At 40.8% G+C, this 19029-nt stretch overlaps 2 protein-coding genes across 3 annotated transcripts in view; one reads left to right on the top strand and one right to left on the bottom strand.

Annotated features, from left to right (window-relative positions):
• DNASE2B (deoxyribonuclease 2 beta) overlaps positions 1-19029 on the top strand; it is a 22872-nt gene extending 3843 nt beyond the window's left edge. Inside the window, exons 1-3 of one of the 2 annotated variants that reach the window (XM_030455636.1) lie at positions 417-435; positions 17214-17411; positions 17960-19029. In XM_030455636.1, coding sequence (XP_030311496.1) covers positions 17222-17411; positions 17960-18315 — 546 coding nt within the window. In that variant the 5' untranslated portion in view covers positions 417-435; positions 17214-17221 and the 3' untranslated portion in view covers positions 18316-19029. Of the gene's footprint in view, positions 1-416; positions 436-17211; positions 17412-17959 lie in introns of those variants that run through there. The other variant, XM_030455637.1, reaches the window with a different exon arrangement.
• Positions 6377-16166, bottom strand: LOC103525934 (uricase). Its single transcript, XM_030455365.1, has 8 exons — positions 16039-16166; positions 13905-14178; positions 13024-13140; positions 12820-12898; positions 9451-9637; positions 8295-8418; positions 7787-7870; positions 6377-6778 (listed from the first exon to the last, which is right to left on the bottom strand). The coding sequence occupies exons 1-8, from the start codon at positions 16164-16166 to the stop codon at positions 6641-6643; spliced, it is 1131 nt and encodes a 376-aa protein (XP_030311225.1). The 3' UTR covers positions 6377-6640.

Below are 19029 nucleotides of genomic sequence, written 5' to 3'. Positions count from 1 at the left end.
CCTACGTGCTGGTTCTGCCTTTGCTTCTGCCTTGGCCAAGTGCAAGGTGGTTGTTGATGCTGCAGTGCTAGGGGATGGTGTGTGGTTTCTGATGTTGAGATTTGAGAGGAGGTAAAGCCACATTAATAGCTGTGCTGTATGTAAATATGGATATGGTATATGATACAAACTACATAGCAGCATGCTCTCCTGTGTGCTTTCTAATCTTTATGTTGTACAACATATTTATTTGACTTGTAAGTCACGGTCTGACTTCTGCCTATGATTTTGGTTGGTAGTGCCCAGAGGTACCTTCTGGGAGTAGGGGTCTTCTGGAATTCTAGAGTAACTGTCCCTGCCTTGGGGATTTTTCAGGTACAGTCTGTATCAAGGTAATTACAGGCTGCAAATGCAAAATTATACATGAAACTCTTAAATATTTTAACACAGAAGTAGGTATATGAAAAGGACTGTGAGAAGCAGCTGCCTGTTGCAGTCCAGAGATGCCTATCAGCCCTGTATTTGCAGAATTATTGTTGGAGTAGAGTAGTATTCCACTCTATTGGAGTAGAACATGTGATGCTATGTTATGAAGGATAAATTCAATATTATCTTTTTCTCTATTTGCATAATCAATGTGGGACACGTTGTAGAGCTATGGATGACACAACTGAAAGTAAAATATGTTTATTCCATTGGAGAGTAAAAACCTCCATTGTACAGTCATGAGAGTTTATTTGGTGATTATTGAGCACTGTGCTTTCTTTTAACATGTTTTAATGAACAAATGAATTGCATTCAGAAACATTCAGACTGCATTCCCCTTTTGATCAGGAGTGCTAACTGATTCATATAAATAAAGGCCTAACAGAAAGCTTGCTGAAAATGTGAAAGGGAATTTGGAGGATGTTACTCAAATGGCAACAATTTATTTTTGCTGTCCCTAATCGTTATTGTAGTTTCCTGCTGTTCTCTGAGCTTTCTAATGCTGCTGTTCTCTTTGTGCAGGTGACTGTTCTGGTTTTTGGCTGTTACATTCTCCTTTTAGTTTCTGAGAGAACAAAAAAAATCTTTTTTTATGAAACTGGAGGGTTTGAAAGAGGAAGTCAAAGCCAGGTTATTTTTAGCTACCATTCCTCTTGCAGAAAACACAGCTGCTGCTGAGATGAGGAAGTGACTGATGGGCATTGCTGGATACCATGTCAATACTGCAGTTCTGAGAGTCGCAAAACTCTGCAGCAATCCAGTTTATATATGCCCTTATGTGCCAGCACTAGGGGAGTCCCGTTTCCTTAAAAGCCCTCCCTGTGCTTTGGGAGCTGATATTGGGTGTGAGAATGTCAGCAGTCTCAGTGCTGGGGGGTCTTTCTTTCACACTGGAGCTGCAGCTTAGGGAGTGTCCTCCTCCTCGAGTCAGCTTTAAGGAGCAAAGCAGCGGTCAGCTCCCTTGCCCCCACTGCTGGTCAGCACATGGAGGGAGATTTGCTGCAGCCAAGGTCCTCCTAATCTCCTTTCTGTCTTCTTTCCTTTGTGTCCTCTTACCCTTTTCATAATACCACTAGTGCACACCTATCAGAATTTGTCACAGCACTTTTGGAAATAATTTGAAAGCATTAAAGTATTCCTTTGGTATGGCGGTTGTGAAATAAATGTTCCTTCCTGTATGATAATGTAGCAAGGTCATTAAATTCTTTCTTGCTTAGCTCCTAAAATTAGGGAGCTGTTTGATTTAGTAATGTTTCTTTGGAGCCCAGATGTGTATTCATCTTACTCCCAGAACTGCATTGGCTGGTTGATGCTGTAAATTTGGGGAATACAACTGGAACCTCAAATACCTGGAGAGCCCAAGGTGTGAGAACCATGAAGACTTGGCCTCCATGTGAGAATTTCATTGCTTCTGAAGGCTGCTGGTGAGCACTGGAAACCACTGTTGTAGTTATATGATGCACTTGTGAGCATCTTTTTTAAAGGAACAGTCAGAAGTTATAACTGATGCATCATCGGCTGATCTGCTGATAAGGCAACAGTAAATGTCTTGGCACTGGCAGCTTGCACTCCTCTCAAAATGTTCTCTTCCCCTTTTCAGATGATTGCTACAATCCTCTAGAAACACTCTGCAGAACTTGCTTTGTTGAGGTTGCCCCTGACTTTGTAGCATCTAAATCATACCAAAAAAAATGGAGCAAAGGCTCATCATTGGCACTGACCTCTGATTCATGAGTAACATTGCTTTGTTTTGTGCTGGTGAGGAGGAAGGAAGTAAAGACTAAGGACTTGTAGCTGAGTTTGTTTCCCAGCTGGTTGGCAAACCACAGGGAGAAGAGTGGAAGGGGGTGTATTTCTGGGTGTAGCAACCATGTTTTGCAAGGATTGTCCTGTTCTCCTCCCTCCTCTGTTCTGTGTAAATACCACATGCCAGTCTGCCTGGGCTTCTCCTGGAAGTATGTGTAATACAGAAGATTTTGAAACAATAAAGGAGTACAGGGCCATTAAAATCTGAGCTGTCTTTTCCAGGCAAATGTTGATATTAATATGGGAATTAATGCCTTATGCTACTCTTGAGAGGTGGCCCCCCTCAGTACTCAGGAACTCTGGTTTCTGCAGTTATGTTTCCCTCTGCACTCAAGGTTTCTCCACCCTCTTCTAGTTTTGATTCCCTCCCATATTGTTTGTTTGGGCTTTCATTTTCAACTCTGAAGTAGCCAGACAGAAGATATACTTGTCCTCACTTTTTTTTTTTAATTATTATTTTTATTATTTTTTATTTTCCGATTTCTCAGTTCTTTGACTTGTCTGGTATTTTTACAATCACTGTACTTCTCCCTCCTTTTCTCTCCCTCCATCTTTCCTGCTTATCCTCTAATATCTCTTGCCTCTGTTCTCTTATGTTCCCATTCTAGGCATGCCCTGCTGTGCACCTCTGTTCACCAGGACCTGGGCTACAGATTTCTGTCCCCACAGTAAAGCATTTACTTGCAGTGATACTTGATTGCTATGGTCAGCTAACAGGAGTGAATAATTGCCTTTGCTTCCACCCCCCAGGTCTGTGAAGTGCTCCTCCAGCTCTCTCTGGCAGGCAGCAGTGGGGTGTGTGTCCCTTTCCTGGTTCTCCACTACTTGTTTTTTGTGAGCCTGGCAGAGCTGAACTGCTGGCTTGGTGTGTAGTTTGGGCTGGATCTCAAAGGGAACATGGAAAGCTTCAACTCAATGCAGCCGACTGTTTGCAAGTCTGTAAAAAACTATGAAACAACCAACCTCAGCTCCTTAAGTGATTCCCACAGGTCAATCAGGCACCAGCTGATGTAGCAAGTGTCATTTGTACCTATATTTATGAGCATGCATACACACATGGGACCAGGTGTAGGTGCATGTTTTTTTCTTTCTCAACCTGCTATGCATGGTAAGGGTCAATCTGAGAATCATGTAACAGTTTACATCCTAATTATAACTGAGGTATGAATTGACATTTTTGATCCTATAACTGAAGACATTTAATGGGTTTTCTTTTTAGATACAGCTGTGTGCTTTCTGGGAAAAAGGTGGTTTGTTGTTGTATATACACAAAAGCAGGTAGTCTGAATATTTATATAAAATAATATAACCAGTGAGGATAGATTACTTGGACTGACACCAAAGTTACATTTCATCTCTGGTTTAGATACTGGCTAATGTGTTTAGTTGGTGCATTTTATCTGTGTGATATAGGCTGCATTTTAAGTATCAGCAGCAGCTGAGGAGGATTGTTGCTTGAAAGTACTGGGCAGCTAGAAAAATTGAACAGAAACAGGATTTGAAGGAACTGAAGGCTAAAATGATAGTAAGGTGTTTGTACGCTTGAGATACCCTGTTTCTGACAGGAGTCTTCAGGCTCTATAAACTACTACAATATAGCCCAGGACTAGCAAAGTCCATGTTAAAAGCAAGATGTATTTTAAAAGGCAATTTTACAATTTGCTAGCTGCTCTTTTTCTTTTCTTTTCTTTTCTTTTCTTTTCTTTTCTTTTCTTTTCTTTTCTTTTCTTTTCTTTTCTTTTCTTTTCTTTTCTTTTCTTTTCTTTTCTTTTCTTTTCTCTTTTCTTTTCTTTTCTTTTCTTTCTTTTCTTTTCTTTTCTTTTCTTTTCTTTTCTTTTCTTTTCTCTTCTTTTCTCTTCTTTTCTCTTCTTTTCTCTTCTTTTCTCTTCTTTTCTTTTCCCTTTCCCTTTCCCTTTCCCTTTCCCTTTCCCTTTCCCTTTCCCTTTCCCTTTCCCTTTCCCTTTCCCTTTCCCTTTCCCTTTCCCTTTCCCTTTCCCTTTCCCTTTCCCTTTCCCTTTCCCTTTCCCTTTCCCTTTCCCTTTCCCTTTCTCTTTCCCTTTTCTTTTTGTCAAGTGTGATTTCATCAGCAAAGCTTCACAGCTGCTTCTGATTAAAACACAGTAAGCAACTTGAATAGCTGCTCAGGACAGGAACTGGAAAAAAAAAATCTGTCTCAATTAAAATAACGCAAATCCATTGTGGAGACCAAATCTACTGATTTGGGAATGGAAATCTGGTCAGGTGTCAGGCACCTGTAAGTCTGGCTAAATCCCGTTTTCAAGAATTATTTTTGCAATTGTGATCTGAATCTAATTGCTGTATGGAAAATTTGGGCTTCCTCTGATTGCCTAAGTACTTTCTTTAGAAGCAGTCTGCCCACATAAGTGACTCAGGTTTGCTGAGCTGGATGGAGCTGTGTTGAGAAGCCTTTAAAGATTTTCTGAGTATCTGAATGTCTTGAGGGGATTTATAGAAACCACATTGCATGAGTGTACATGCGTGTTTTTTGCCACAGGAAACTCTAAATAAACAACTGGTTGCTGTTTTGTGTCCTTGTTCTGCCATGAGGATAAGTTGACTACTTACCCTGTAAGCCCACAAATGTAGCAGAAGTAGTCACAATAGAAAAGCTTCCACCTCATGCAGTCTATTTCATGAGGCACTAAGGAAGTGGGTTGTGAAGATCTGCCTTGCTTAGAGGTTCAAATATTGAAATGATCAGTAAGATACATTTTCATCTATTCTATCAATTGATAGTGAAATGTCATTTGGAACAAGACTGGTTGGTTTTAGAGGTAAAATTGGCCAAATGAAAATGTATTTCTTTTACTTAGAGTGTTTGCCTTTATATGTAAGTAGTAAACCATTTTATTTCTTATCTGGTAAACAGTAAAAATACCAGCTGTTGGTTTTTTTTTTAATATTGCTCTTTATTTACTCTTAATTAATAAATTACAAGCACCTAAAAATGGCAGAAATAGCAAGATGTAACCCCACAAATACCTTACAGCACACTAATACAAGGTGTAAGAGAGAATGTTCCCAGCAAAACTAGAAGTGTTGTAAATATAACTTTTCAGGATTGGCTAGTGGCCAAAGAACAGCATGTCTGGGACAGATGGACTCTGGTATCATTTGTCCTGTTGTTTTTCAGGAGATATCTCAGGCTTGTGAACAGTGCATCTGTTATGTTGTGCTCACCAAGGCAAGTTCCTATCTTGCAAAGCACCTCAAACTGTTGCACAGTGCAGGACATGTGCATTATTTTTGGTGCCTATGAATTTAATGATTGTACCCAAACGAGTGCTACAGGTCAGCCTGAATTAGAATGGCACAAAGGCAACAGAATTGTAGTTTTCAGAAATACCTCTGGGCATTCCAATCGGATTTGCACTCTGTCACAAGGAGTCTGTGCAAATGATGCCCAGGGAAAATGAGAGCAGTGGTTTGAGGTTGTCAGAAGCTGAGCAGGATTTCTGTTGGATGTGTGGCAGCTGTGGTTTGTGAGGTGAAATTGCTGGCTTCATAGTTTATTTCTGTGTTCTAAGATTCATAGTCTGTTGCGTCTAGTTTTCTCCCTGTCCCTCTGGCAAGTAATAGGGTTACTTAGGTTGACTCCTGCCTGCTCAGAAGTCATGATGAGATTATTAGACTAAAGAAAACTACTTAATTAAACTTAAGGAGATAGCCCAAAACCTCAAACACCTCAGTGATTAATATAAAAGTAATTATATAGTAACTATAGTCTGATGAGTAGGTGCAGCAGCCATACAGTCAGAATACATGGAGAGAAAGCAGTCAACAGCTGTGACTATTCACACTGCAAAGGAGCTAGAATAAAGCCTTCTAAAATTTTTTTTTTATTTCCTTTGGAAAGAAATCAGTGTCTTACTGATTTCCTATTCAGTTACTGGGTCAGAACCTCAGCTCTGTAGATCAGTGTGGCATCAGGTTACATCAATGAAATACCATCTCATGTCTGTATATTCATTTTACTGGAGGAACATTAATAAAAAGAATATACAGAGTTGGTGATTTTATATGTCAAAAGCTTGTTGCAGACATCAAATCAATTGTGTCATTAAGAAGTCTGAGAATAGCTGCTTTAGAAATTAATTTACTATAAATTGGGATTTTTACTATCTAACTAGGATTTTCAAAAGTGCTTAGGGGATTTCAGTCTACAAATCACACTGAGATTCAGGGGCAGACTTTGATTTCTGAATTCCTGTGGGTCCTTCAGAAATCCCAGCCTCAGGAGTTCATAGAGGAAAAAGTAGTCAGCAATGGAAGAGGCCAATCAGCAGTATACATTGATGGGAAAGCTGTACTTAAGTTTGTCAGAGCAGTGTGGGTGTAGCCAAGAGGTTTAGTTTCCCTGGGCAGCTGCCAGACCAAACTGATAATGTTTCTCATCTCTTAGCAAGTGACTTTGTGCTTCCAAGAACAACTTCCTGCCAAGCGTGCAAGCACAGGAGCCATAAGGAGTTTCCACTGGAACCAAAACCTGAGGGGGATGAGCACAAACACCAAGGTCATTTCCGAGACAGGGGTGTGCCAGCACCATCAGAACAGAAACTGCAGCTATTAATCTCCTCTCAAAATCACACCCAGGCCCTGCCCTTCCCTTCGCTTATGAATAACAGTAGATGTTGCTTTTATCTCAGATGAAAGGGGATCTATAATGTCCATCTGAAAGAGGGCAAGGGGAAGATCAGACGACAGTAGAATCAGAAGACTTAGAGGGGGAGACAAACACATAAACAGACTGTGGATTGTTGATGCAAAATGAAATAACCCAGTTTCTCTCTTTATTTGTGAGGACAACCTAGCAGACTTTCAGCTGGACCTACTGGTCAGCTAGAGCAGCTGTGGAGGGAGGAGCAAATATATATCTCATCTAGCACATCTTTCACCCTCTGTCTAATCCCAGGCTTATACCTTGCCCACTGTTGGGCCAATCTGCTTTGGTTTGTAATGGCAGGAGAAACATCCCTTCACTGCTCCCTTAGAGTGCTGGACTTCTGTCACCTAGTGTTAGCCTATGGCTTAGCTCACCTCCTTGTAACCCCACTGCACCAATGATGCACTGGCCTCAGTGGTGCTGCCAGTGGAGCAGATGGAAGAGCCACGGTGGGCTGGCTTTTCACACTGTGCAAGGACACATTCTGCTTGGTTAAAACTGCACAGGTTGACATTATCACTAGAAGTCAAACTCAGTGGAGAAAACAAAAAGATTTTTCAGGCTTAGTCTCTTACAGATCCCTTTGATTTCTAACGCATTTCACTGGGCTGCTTTAGCTATTATCAACAGCACAAGAAGGCAATTCTTCTGTAATCAGTGAAAATCTCTTTTAGAGATATTGTGGAGCTTTCGCTGGGGCTGGGAGGAAAAGTTTGCTTCCTTCAGCTTCTATTCTATTCTATTCTATTCTGTTCTTTTCTATGTACTGTTCTATTCTGAAAGAGTATTTTGAAAGAGTTCAGGCAAGTTGTGTTTGGAACATTTACTTACTTCTTTGTCATTGGTCACACCTAGATTCTTCATGTCTACAACATTATAAAAAGTGTTGTTCAAGACTGTTTCTATGACCTGTACCTGAAACCATGAAAACAGATGCAACAGTGGATTAGGACTTCTTCTCAGCCAATAGCCTGGCAATCTTTTCACTCACAAGATCACTTTTCAATCACTTTTCACTGCACAAGAAAAGCAGTGCAAAACCCCCACATATACAGCTGATAAAATGCAATCTATCAATCATGCAGACAATGTTGCAGCACACATTTCAGTTGTACTCATATCCTGCTGAGCACTGAGTGCTATTCTCCCCCATTATGTTCACAGCCAAGGAACAGCATATGAACTTGTCAGTGTGTGCATTTTTATCCATCCATCTAGCTATACCAACAGTTCCCTTACTTAGATCTGTCAGAGGATACAAGAGGCTCATTTTGGTTTTCTCAGTGGTCCAATTAACATTCATTATTACTTAGAACATCAACAGGAGGAAAGAAGGTACCTGGGGCACTTTGGAAAGGATGAGCATCTGGATAGAGTTGACAGTCTTCTGGTAAGAGGGTGAATATTCCCCACAGTCAGGTGGCCCAGCAAAGGCTTCAAGGATACATTCACGGATTTTGTTCCTATAAGTAACACAGGGTTGTAGTGTAACAAGGCAACCAGGTGCCCCTAATTGCCAGGGAGTGGGCATGAGCTTGTGTTAAGCCCACCTGTGCCTAATTAGGGGTACCTGGTTGCCTTGTTACAGTACACAGGGTCTTACAAAACCTTGTATCAGCTATCTCTGTCTAGATCCATAAGAATCATAGAATCGGCTGGGTTGGAAGGGACCTCAGAGATCATCAAGTCCAACCCTTGAACTACTGCTGCAGTTACCAGACTATGGCACTGAGTGCCACATCCAGTCTCTTTTTAAGTATCTCCAGGGATGGAGAATCCACTACTTCCCTGGAAAGCCCATTCCAATGCCTGATCATCCTCTCCATAAAGAAATTCTTTCTAATGTCCAACCTAAACCTCCCCTGGCACAACTTGAGACCATGCCCTCTTGTCTTGCTGAGAGTTGCCTGGGAAAACAGACCGACCCCCACCAGGCTACACCCTCCTTTCAGGGAGTTGTAGAGAGTGATGAGGTCTCCTCTGAGCCTCCTCTTCTCAAGGCTGAACAGCCCCAGCTCCCTCAGCCTCTCCTCATAGGATCTGTGTTTATTGCGGGTTTGGGGTTTTTGTTTATTGCGGGCTGGGTTTTTTGTTTGTTTGTTGTTTGTTTGTTTGTTTTGAGGGGAGGGTTGTGGTTTTTCCCCCTCTATTTTCTGAGAGATACATATCGTGGGATTTCATGGAAGAACAACTTTTATATCCTGTCACCTCCAAATTGCACCATCCAGCTCTATAATTCACAGATAGGTGTTTGGCTAAAAGTATTTAACACTTTAGTTGGTTCTCCTGAAGTGTTCTGTACTAAGCACTGAACTGTCCATTCAGAGAGAGGAGTTACCCCACAAGGTGTGCCTCTCATCCTGGTACCAGGAGCTTAGCACCACTGCTGAGATCTGTGAGAGTGGCTGGTGCACAGCAACAGCACATCTGGCCCTTATTCCTAGGACTTTGGAATCATAGATTAGGTGATAAATATTACTTGATTTCATGTATACCTTATGCAATCAAAGTCAATATTTCTGCATTCACCATATGACCATTTGCAGAACAGCTCTCCACATAAAATTCTGTCGTTCCTTTCAGGAAGTGTGGTGTGTTCGTTCCTAAAGAAGCCTTCAAATCCAGACTGTGTTGTCTTCATAAGTTTCAGATCTTTAATTCCAGCAAAAACAACCAGAGGACCTGTGATCCAAAAATACAAGGCAGTATGAGCTCCTTTTCAGGTGAAGAGAAAGAAATGTCTGGGCTGCAGACACAGCTGCACGTGAAGGAGTCTGTCCAGGACTCACTTTTATGCTTCTGATGCAAGCCTAGGTACTTTAGAAAAAAAAATAATTCTGCACACTGATGTTAGCAGAAAAGTAAGAAACAAGACAGAAACTACTGACATCAGATCTTAAGCTAGAAAGCAGAGAATGTCATTAAGTGACCTGCAGTAAAGAAAAGGTGAGGACACCCTTTATCTTACCTCCTTGGAGCTGGGATGTGCATCAGGTTGACTCTCACTGGTGTTAGTTCAGGGATTACTAATTGCTCTAAAGAGAAATGCAGCAGGCAACTATGGCTGCAGAGTACAGGAGAGGTGAGTCTTTTCTAACAATGTAGACAAGTGTCAAAACCCTCTGTACAAAGACTGTGAGCCTCAGTCAGAAATTCATTTTACATACCCACACTGTTGTGAGTTTTGCATTTATAAGAATGAGAGGGTGAAGAGCCAATGCAAATCCTTGCAGTTCAGCTAATTAGCAGGAACTGGCACTGATACAGATGCCACCCACAGGTTCAAACTGACAGTGTTTTTGCTCTTAGCCTCTATTTTTAAAATGTGCTGTTGTGGTTCACTGCTGCATGGGTGGATTATCATTGTCTACAGAACATGCAGCTGTGTCCTGAACTTTTTCTTCTGACAGACCTTTTGGATGGCAGCTAAACAGTTTCAGGTCAGTAGTCATTAGAACACACCAAACTGATAAAATTTCACTGACCAGAGCTGCCAAAAAAATAACATTCAGAAGAAAAAAACTTCATGGCACACAGACTCATCCAGAGCCTATGCAGAGATTCAGTGGCTGCAATGTATGTTGCTCTTCATGCCTACACTGCCGACTTCAAATTAGTCCTTCAATATATCTGGTGCAGTTATCCTGTCTTTGACAGGGAAGACTGACAGATTTTCTCTTTAAACTGTGCCTTTGCAGGAATTTATACTGGCAATAATTCCACTTTGGCAGATATTTCTAAATGGCATGCTTGTACAGAGGTTTCTTTTATTTTAAATTGCTCTGTTACTTATAAAAATTGCATTTTATCTATTTCTCTTCTTTACATTCATTATTGGTTTTGAAGGAGTCCAAAAAGGTGTATCTGTAATTTTGGCTGCATCTCCCTGTAACTAAATCTTTAAAAACACCTAAAGAACAGACTATCACTGGGCAGGTTCTGAGGTTTGTTCAGATTGTGATGAATTAATTTCTTGAGTATTAGGTTGCATTGCATAGATATTAATGTAATGTAATGCAGATACTATTGTTGAATCTGGGGATATATTTGTCTCATATTCAAATTCATAGCCTTGTTTGAAATAGCTCCTTGAAGTGACTGATTTACCATAAGGCTGGCTGACTGGCTGGCTATGTAAGCAATTGACCTGAAACTTGCACTAGAGAATATAACAAGCAGGCAAAGTTTTCAATTTTAAGAGCTCATGCTGTGCTTTCAGTATTTTTACTGTGCTTGTGCTGTCTTCAGTTATCAAATGTTGACTCTGTTAAATTGCTATAAAAGTTTTCAGTTTCCAAAAAACTCTGAGACTTTTATCAGCCAATACAATGGCAAAAAAATAAGCCTGTAATTCTATCCAGCCTCACTAGGTTTCTTTAATTGATGAGAAAATTGTTAAAAGATAGCATTAACTGAGAAATAAATTTTACTGTCTGGCTGATAGGTGCATAGGAGGATGCTAAAGATAGAGAAGATTCTCTTACAAGAAATATAAAAGGGCTTTGAAAATCTTCTCTTTGGTTATTGTTCACCTACGCAGGAAATCCTAAAGAAACAGCTAAAGGGCTACATGAAGGGAAGACTAAGACTAAGAAGAAAAGACAGTTTCTTCAGTAAGCCTTAAAGGCAGAATTTCATGCTGAATTTTTAAGGTGGTGAAAAATTTAAGTCAATCTCTACATTAAGAGCAGCAGCTTTTTAAGAAAGCATGAACCCTTTTTTTAAAAATCAGGTTTCTTTCTTAATGTTTTCTAGAAACCTCAATACTACAGAGGCTGCCAAAAATATGGCAGTAGTTAACATTACTAGGAACATTAAAAAAGATTAAGCCAAGAGGCAATGGAGGATTGTAAGGGCTCTCTCTGATTTCAGCAAAAACCATAGGAACAATGCTCAAATGAACCCTTCATTGTCTGCAAGTGAAACTGGTCATGCTACTGATCTTAATGCTGACATGTTAGGAAAACAGAGAAAGAGGGCAGGATGGGAAAAATTCTAAGTTATGTCAGGAAAGTAATAGGTACTGAACCAGTGCCTAACACACCTAAACCCACTGTGTGAAACAATGCAGTGATCTCAGCTCAGTTCCCAGGTAAAATGAAATGCCAGTACAGTGAATTGTGCTCAGCTTATGCTTTTGTTGTGAGTCACTGCAAGAAAATACAATATTCACTCCCATTGAATGCCAACTTATGGATGGATAGTTGAACTTGAAAGCTGCCTATGTCTTTAAAGTATTACAGAAGTTTAAGTGAAATCATATGGTGATTTGTTTAAACACAGTATGCAAAAATAGTAATCACACTGAAGTATTTTAATGTGAAAGACTGTTTGCATGTAGAGCTGAGTGCTCATAATGCTCATGACAGAATGAGCTTTTAAATTTAATTTAAAGTTAGTAGCAATTAAATTGCAACTTTCTTGGAAATCAAATCAAGGCATGCTGACAGTTTTGAACATAACTACAAACTAAGCAATTGGTCAACAGCAGCGTGGTTTCATAATATATAGGGTAATGATAATAGTGAGACTGTAGAATACATTATAATGTAAAAAAGTGGGCAGGCTGTTCTCAGAGGCTATTAAATCATGTGACAATATATAGAAGTTCTGTTATATGTCCTGTTGAGACCAGTTTATGTTTAGAACATACATACATACATAATGAACTTCATTACTTCTTTAGCCATCTCTTGGATCAAGGAGTGCAAGATCATAAAAGTATTCTTTGGTTTATATCTCTGGAGAGGACTGGCTATGCTGTAGGCCCTGTGACACCTTTCACTGTCACTAAAGCAGCCTTCATCTCTCATCAGTGGAAGTATTTAAAGAGAAATAGGGCAAGTTGCAAGTCCTTCTCTTACCATTTCGGCACTGCTCAGCTTCACAAAAGCGGATCCCATCAGGAACACATATGAACGAGTGGATGTGGGGAACACCATTCTACAATTTAGAGCAGACATGTATGTAAAAGTGCAGTAAATAACCTCCTAACTTGAAAATGGGAGCCCAGAGTGTGTCAACTGGCTCCAGTGCAAACAAACTGCATGTATAAGGATTTTAGATACCTCGTGTAGACGTTGCCATGGCACCTCTTGAACGTAGGTTTTGACATACACCACTTGGCAAAATGATGTCATGAAGTGTTCACAGATATCTATAGCAAATTCTTCCAAAGTTGGGATCTAAGACAGCAAACAGTATTATTAGAAAGAAGGAATTACCTTGTGTACAAAATTAGACTGTTTTGGTTGTTGTAAATATTTGGGAAGGATCAGTGTTGTTAAAAATACAGATTTCTGTCAAATCTGGTTTTGTGCACTGTGCCTAGGGATTTGATCAGCTTGCAGCATAAACCTTAATAGCAGCTAGAGAGTCATGTCAAAAATCTCCAGTCCTGTGGTGTGGCAAGCTGCAGTCCTTGGACTCAGAGAAACTGCCACAGAAGCCTTACATTTTGATGCTTTAATGCTGAAATAATCATGGTAATATTCTGATTAAACTTTACAGGGTAAAGATGGAATTTAATTACGGAGACAGAATTTGCACTGCAGATTGTCATTATGACATGCAATTGAGGGAGGTAAGAGCACAGTTAGCAGTCTCACATATGTTGGCACCTTTCGTTCTGCATAGGAGTAATGTAGTATTATGTGCTATTACATTTTTTAAAAAATAGATTTTACATGACAAATCTACAAGAAGTACGGCTAGATCTGTGAGGGAAAAAAAAAAGGCTTTGGAAAACTAAGAAGTCTGTGGGATAAGCACTGATGGGTGAAATAGTCTCTCCTAGACACTGGAGGTGGATTTAGTGTAAATCTGACATGACAGTGGAAGGAGAGATTCAGATTCTTTTGATGCATTTTGAAAACAAAATATTGGCATAACAAACATTTCCAAATGAAGTAATAAGAAACAGCAAGGCTAGTTAAAAAATAAAAAATACCCCCTTTTTTTTGGCCAACAGAAGGACAATATTCTTTATGGTGTCAGTGGGTATGACAAGAGAGTTGTTTCCATCCAGGTACTCCTGAGCAGAATTCAGTCGGAGATGTGTGCACACTTCCACTTCTTTAACAAATTCCTTCTTCCCTTCTCTATGAAGGCGAAGGAACTTAATTGTATTCTTGCCATATTCACAGTTGAGGACTTCTACATCCTTGATCTGCAGGGAAAATACATGATGGTTGTAAAGGAACTCAGTGGAAGCCTGGGTTATGCTTGGTCAATGACATAAATTATGTTTATGGACTGAATTTATATGGTTACCTGTAATGAAAATATTTCCATTATAAATTGCAAAGTCCTGACAGGAAGATATTAGAACATTAGTAGCAGCCGTGCTAGAATTTTAAAACTTGGGGGGTGGCAGATCATTTAACATGAGTAACAGTGAACTCATCTCTCTTGGTTTTCATCTTTGGATTGGTTCTCACTAGTCCTGGACTTACTGAGTCTTCCCCCCACCATCTCTTTCTGAAGACAGTGTCCCAGTGCATTCAGTGGCTGCAGGTACAGCCATGCAAAGGGCGGGTGACATTCACACCCACACTCTCCACTGTGCCAGCCCAGGCTACTCCTTTCTAGATACAACTCCCAATTTTCCCTGCTACCAAGAACAGCCTTTCACCACTGCCACTCCTCTGGCTCCCAGCCCTCACAAACCTCTGTCAGGCTCTACATGTGCAATGAACAGAGCCCTCTCCTTTTGCATGTAGAAGCTGGAAAAACCACAGTCAGCATCTGTATGGCAGAGCCCCCAATAGCAGGCAGAACCCAGTGAGTGCTCTGTGTCCTCAGGACTGCCCCTGTCACACACACACAGGTGTGGGGACTTGTTACTCCAAAGCCAAGTGGAAGCAGTCAGGATGAAAGCAATTCTTCCAGGAGGGTCGGGAATGTTGCTTTGTAAGAAGGCAGAAGTCTCAGAGAGAAAATGGAAACTGTCATCATGTTCTTGGAATGTTCTATGTTTTATTACCCCCTTGATGCATGTTGCAATTCCTGAGATCAAGAAGAGAAGACAGACTGAGCTGGGCTGGTTGAAAGCATTTCTTCATGGCTGTGTTAAAATACTGATCTCCCACAAAAGGGTTCAGAAGTAAGTCTGAACAGCAGAATTCAGGTCTTGATGCACACCTCCAAAATCCTGGCTTTCTGGGATCATTGGTATTGTTTGCACTAAGCCCTAATCTGTGCTACCCTGCTTTTGTCCAACACACCTGGTTTACACACCTACTACAGCGCTGGGGAGGCTATCAGAGGATTCAAACTAATGTGCAAGTCATGAGGTTTTCTGTTATGCTAAGATATCCAGAGCTTATTGCATTAGATTTTTCCCCAGGGCTGGAATATCCCGTGTTTGGTATGGACATATTTTATTGTTAAATCAGCACCTTTTAATCTAAGCGTAATGGGGAGGGAGAAAGAATATTTTCCACACCAAAATAAAAACTGAAGGGTTTTATGCATGAGTTTCTGAAAACATTATCACATGTAACATTGCTCAATTCAGATGTTTTTTTCTAAAATAAACTCATAGGCATTCAAAAGATAATTAAAGAAAATAATTAATTGTAAGTAAATCACTGTGACTCTGGGATCAGAGTGTTCTCTCTGGCTGTCAGTCCCTGTAGGCTCAATCCCCACTCACAAATAAAGGCCCCAGAGCCAGGCAGGGCTCAGAGCTGCACCAGAAACCTTTGAAAGATTGGTGCAAAGGCTCTGCTGGCTACAAGGGCTGGATGGAGAAACAGTGAGATGGAAGTAATTTTTTTTGCTTGCTGGAACACTGAGTTTTTTTCAGATCGTTGTAAAAATATTCATACTTAGTCATGCACCACTAAAAAAACAAGAACAGTTTCGATATCTGCAGCTTTGTTTTGGTTTTTGTTTTGGTTTTCTTAAAGGCAGAATCTTTGAATATTTTAGTCAAAAATAATACCTATACAAGGGTATAAGTACAAAGGTAAGATTTCTCAACAATCTTTTTGCCATTTCGTTGCTCAAAGGAATCCTGAGCGGTTCCCCGGGCGCCGGGGCCAGGCTGCTGCCGGCCCTCCCTGCAGCAGGAGCCCAACTTCCTGTCCTGGCTCTGCCGTCCTGGGCTGTGCCTGCAGCAGGAGCTGGCAGCCACCGAAACACCAACTTCTCCTTTTAGAGCCGGCTCGGTGCTCGCCCTGTGCAGCCGAGAAACCAAAATGCCCATGGGATCGGCATGGTGTCACCCTGCTTTGCTCATTTTTCTCTCTTCCACGCCCCTGTGGGCAGCTGAGATTTCCTGCAGGAATGAAGACGGGGAGGCAGTCGATTGGTAAGTAAATACCAGGCAGGAGAGAAATGCTGGGCTGGTAGATAACGCTTGAAATTAAACAACATGAATCAGGTAGATCTCTGAGAAGTAATGTGTAGCAATCCCTGTTTTAATCCTATTTGCCCGTGAGTAGTAGCAGAATTTTGCACTTGGAAAACATAGGATAAGTTATTGAAATGTGATTTCATTTCACTGAATCAACCACCCTACTGTATTATGACTAACTGCAAAATAATCACTGGTTTACACGGTGTTCATGTCTCAACATCAAAGGGAGCATAACCTGTGTTCAGGTGCCAAAGGCTGCCCTCGCTGGCAGCAGCCCTGAGGGCACCTGGCCTGGGCCCAGGACTGGTCTTCTGTGATCTCATCTAATGAGCCCATTTTATTCTCTTGCTCTTTACCATATCTGTGGCAAGGACTTCTATAGTTAAGATGAGTACTGTACAGAAAAGTAATTTTCCTTTGCTAATAATTCAATCCAAATGCTGAAAGTCAGGCGCTGTTCTCCCTAAAACCAAACTAGACCCTTTGGCAGCTCTTTCTGTTTGCATTTGGCTTGGCAACTGTGACTGGAAACTACTCCTGTAAATATGGACATGCTGTGTGCTTAGGGGCTTGAAGATGAGCATGGATGGAAGTGGCAGTGGACAGAGACTATCAGTAAACACTTCTGCTGAGAATAATGAGGTACAAATGGAAAAACCTGAGCATGCTCTTGCAGCCAGTTTACATACTGCAGGGCCAAACAGACTACAAAGCAATTAAATATTATTTTGGTTGCTAAAATAACATACTTTGACCCTGACCTCCTGCAGGAGATAGAATGTGAAGATTAAGTTGGATTTAGGTTTACTTTCCAAGGCAGAACTTTAATCTCTTGATTCCTTCACTTTAACCCATTTTAATTCTGTATGTGTTCATTTCTTTGGTTTTTTTCAGATCAACAAATGCTGAGTTATAATCCAGGAATCTACAACTGCTCCATCCCTAACATCTTCCAAGCTGATCTCCAAAATCTGCAGAAGCTCTGCACAGGGTCCAGGCTGCCCTCAGTCCCTTTGCGTCACCTCTCCAAACTGCAGTCAGCTCATGGGGAAACCTTTCTTCACTTTGCAAAGTCACAATCATACATAGATGGTAAGAGAACCTGTTGCTTTTAGCTGTCACATGTTCTCATGGAAGTAGTAAGTGATTAATATATTAATTGACAGTTGGTATCTTTGTGCGGGAAGAAAGAATCAGGTTCAGAAGTAAATGTTACAGAGGGCAGAAAAAGGCATCTTCTCATTGTAAATCCTCTCAGCCCCACGACACAAAAAACTGTGGTCCTTCAAATACCTTCTTAAAGTGCTCAATAATAGGATTTTCAGAAAATTTATTTCCTGCCATTCAATAGTAACAACAAAGAACAAAAATAGTGTTTGAATCATCTGCTTTCTTCTGTTCTGAATAAGACTTAGGGGCTTTTTTTCCTTTCCTTTTTTTTTCCCTGCTGATTGTTTGTAACTGGTTTTCCAGAATAAGGAGACAAAGTAGAAATGAACTTTGGAAGCAAAAGTCAAAATCAAGGGAGGGGGCAAAATCCCTTCTGCCCCACTTTATGCACAAACAAGCCCAGCTTAGGTGATGTTCTTCAGTCCTCTTTTAAATGAAGAGATGTGAAAGACTAATTTTTTATTCCACAGATATCTATGTGGCCTGGATGGCTCAGGAATTGAAGACGGATTTGTTGGCTGAATCCTGGCAGCATTCTGGCCGAAAACTTCCCTCAAATTGCTCTCTTGACTACCATGTCTACAACATTAACCTAATAGGGACACCATTGAATTCCAGTTTTTATTCCATTAATGATCATTCCAAATGGGCTGTTTCAAAGGAATACAAAGATCAGTGGACCTGCATTGGAGACTTAAACCGCGCTGCCGAGCAAGCTTGGAGAAGTGGTGGATTCATCTGCACACAGAATGAACACATCTACAAAGCATTCAGGCATTTGATAAGCCACTATGAAAGTTGCACTGATGCTTCCACACTGATATAATGAACCATTCCTTTGAAACAGCACAGCCCTTGTTATAGAGAAAGCCTAAGAAACATCTCCTTTAAACTATATTTTCACTTTGAAAAATAGCCCTGCGAGTCACCAGCAGTGTTAGACCTTCACCTTGTTAGCTATAAAAGCAGGTGGTTTGCAGGTAAATGGTGGCTGTTTTTCTCTGGGTGGTGGACCAGCAGGCTCTCTGTGGTGCTGAGCCACTCTCTGCTCTCTCCTCAGCTCTGGGCTGTGATGCTGCTGCACAAGCTGCACCAAAACACCTTGCTGTGAGCCACTGTGCAGAGGTGTCTCAGGGAATTTGTGAGTGATGTTGGGCTTGGAATGGGAGGAACAACAGAAACCTCTTGTTAGGCTGTTGGGAAGGGTCACTTAGCAAGAGCAAAGTACCCCAAAATGTTTCAGAACTGCCCATATTCCAGTCCCTGTTGTAATCAGTGACAGCATTTCTGCTCATTTCAGTCATGGTCAATCTCTTAACGAGCTGATGTAGCTGGATACAGACAGGGAGTGGAGTAGATCTCTGGAGAGGAAGGCTTAATTTTTACATGATTAATTTTTAGAGAAGAAATGAGTTTAAATCATTTGTAACCAATGGTTTGGGATTATTTCTAGTACATATATTCATGTCCAGCTATCTTAAAAGCAAATAAACATGTCCAAAATAGTAATAAGCAAAATAAATGAAGAGCTAAAATGGTC

This window comes from Calypte anna, chromosome 8 (genome assembly GCF_003957555.1).
Source record: "Calypte anna isolate BGI_N300 chromosome 8, bCalAnn1_v1.p, whole genome shotgun sequence".
In the NCBI taxonomy this organism is placed as follows: domain Eukaryota; kingdom Metazoa; phylum Chordata; class Aves; order Apodiformes; family Trochilidae; genus Calypte; species Calypte anna.
The sequence above is the reverse complement of the archived record's forward strand: the minus strand, read 5'-3'. Positions and strand labels throughout refer to the sequence as shown.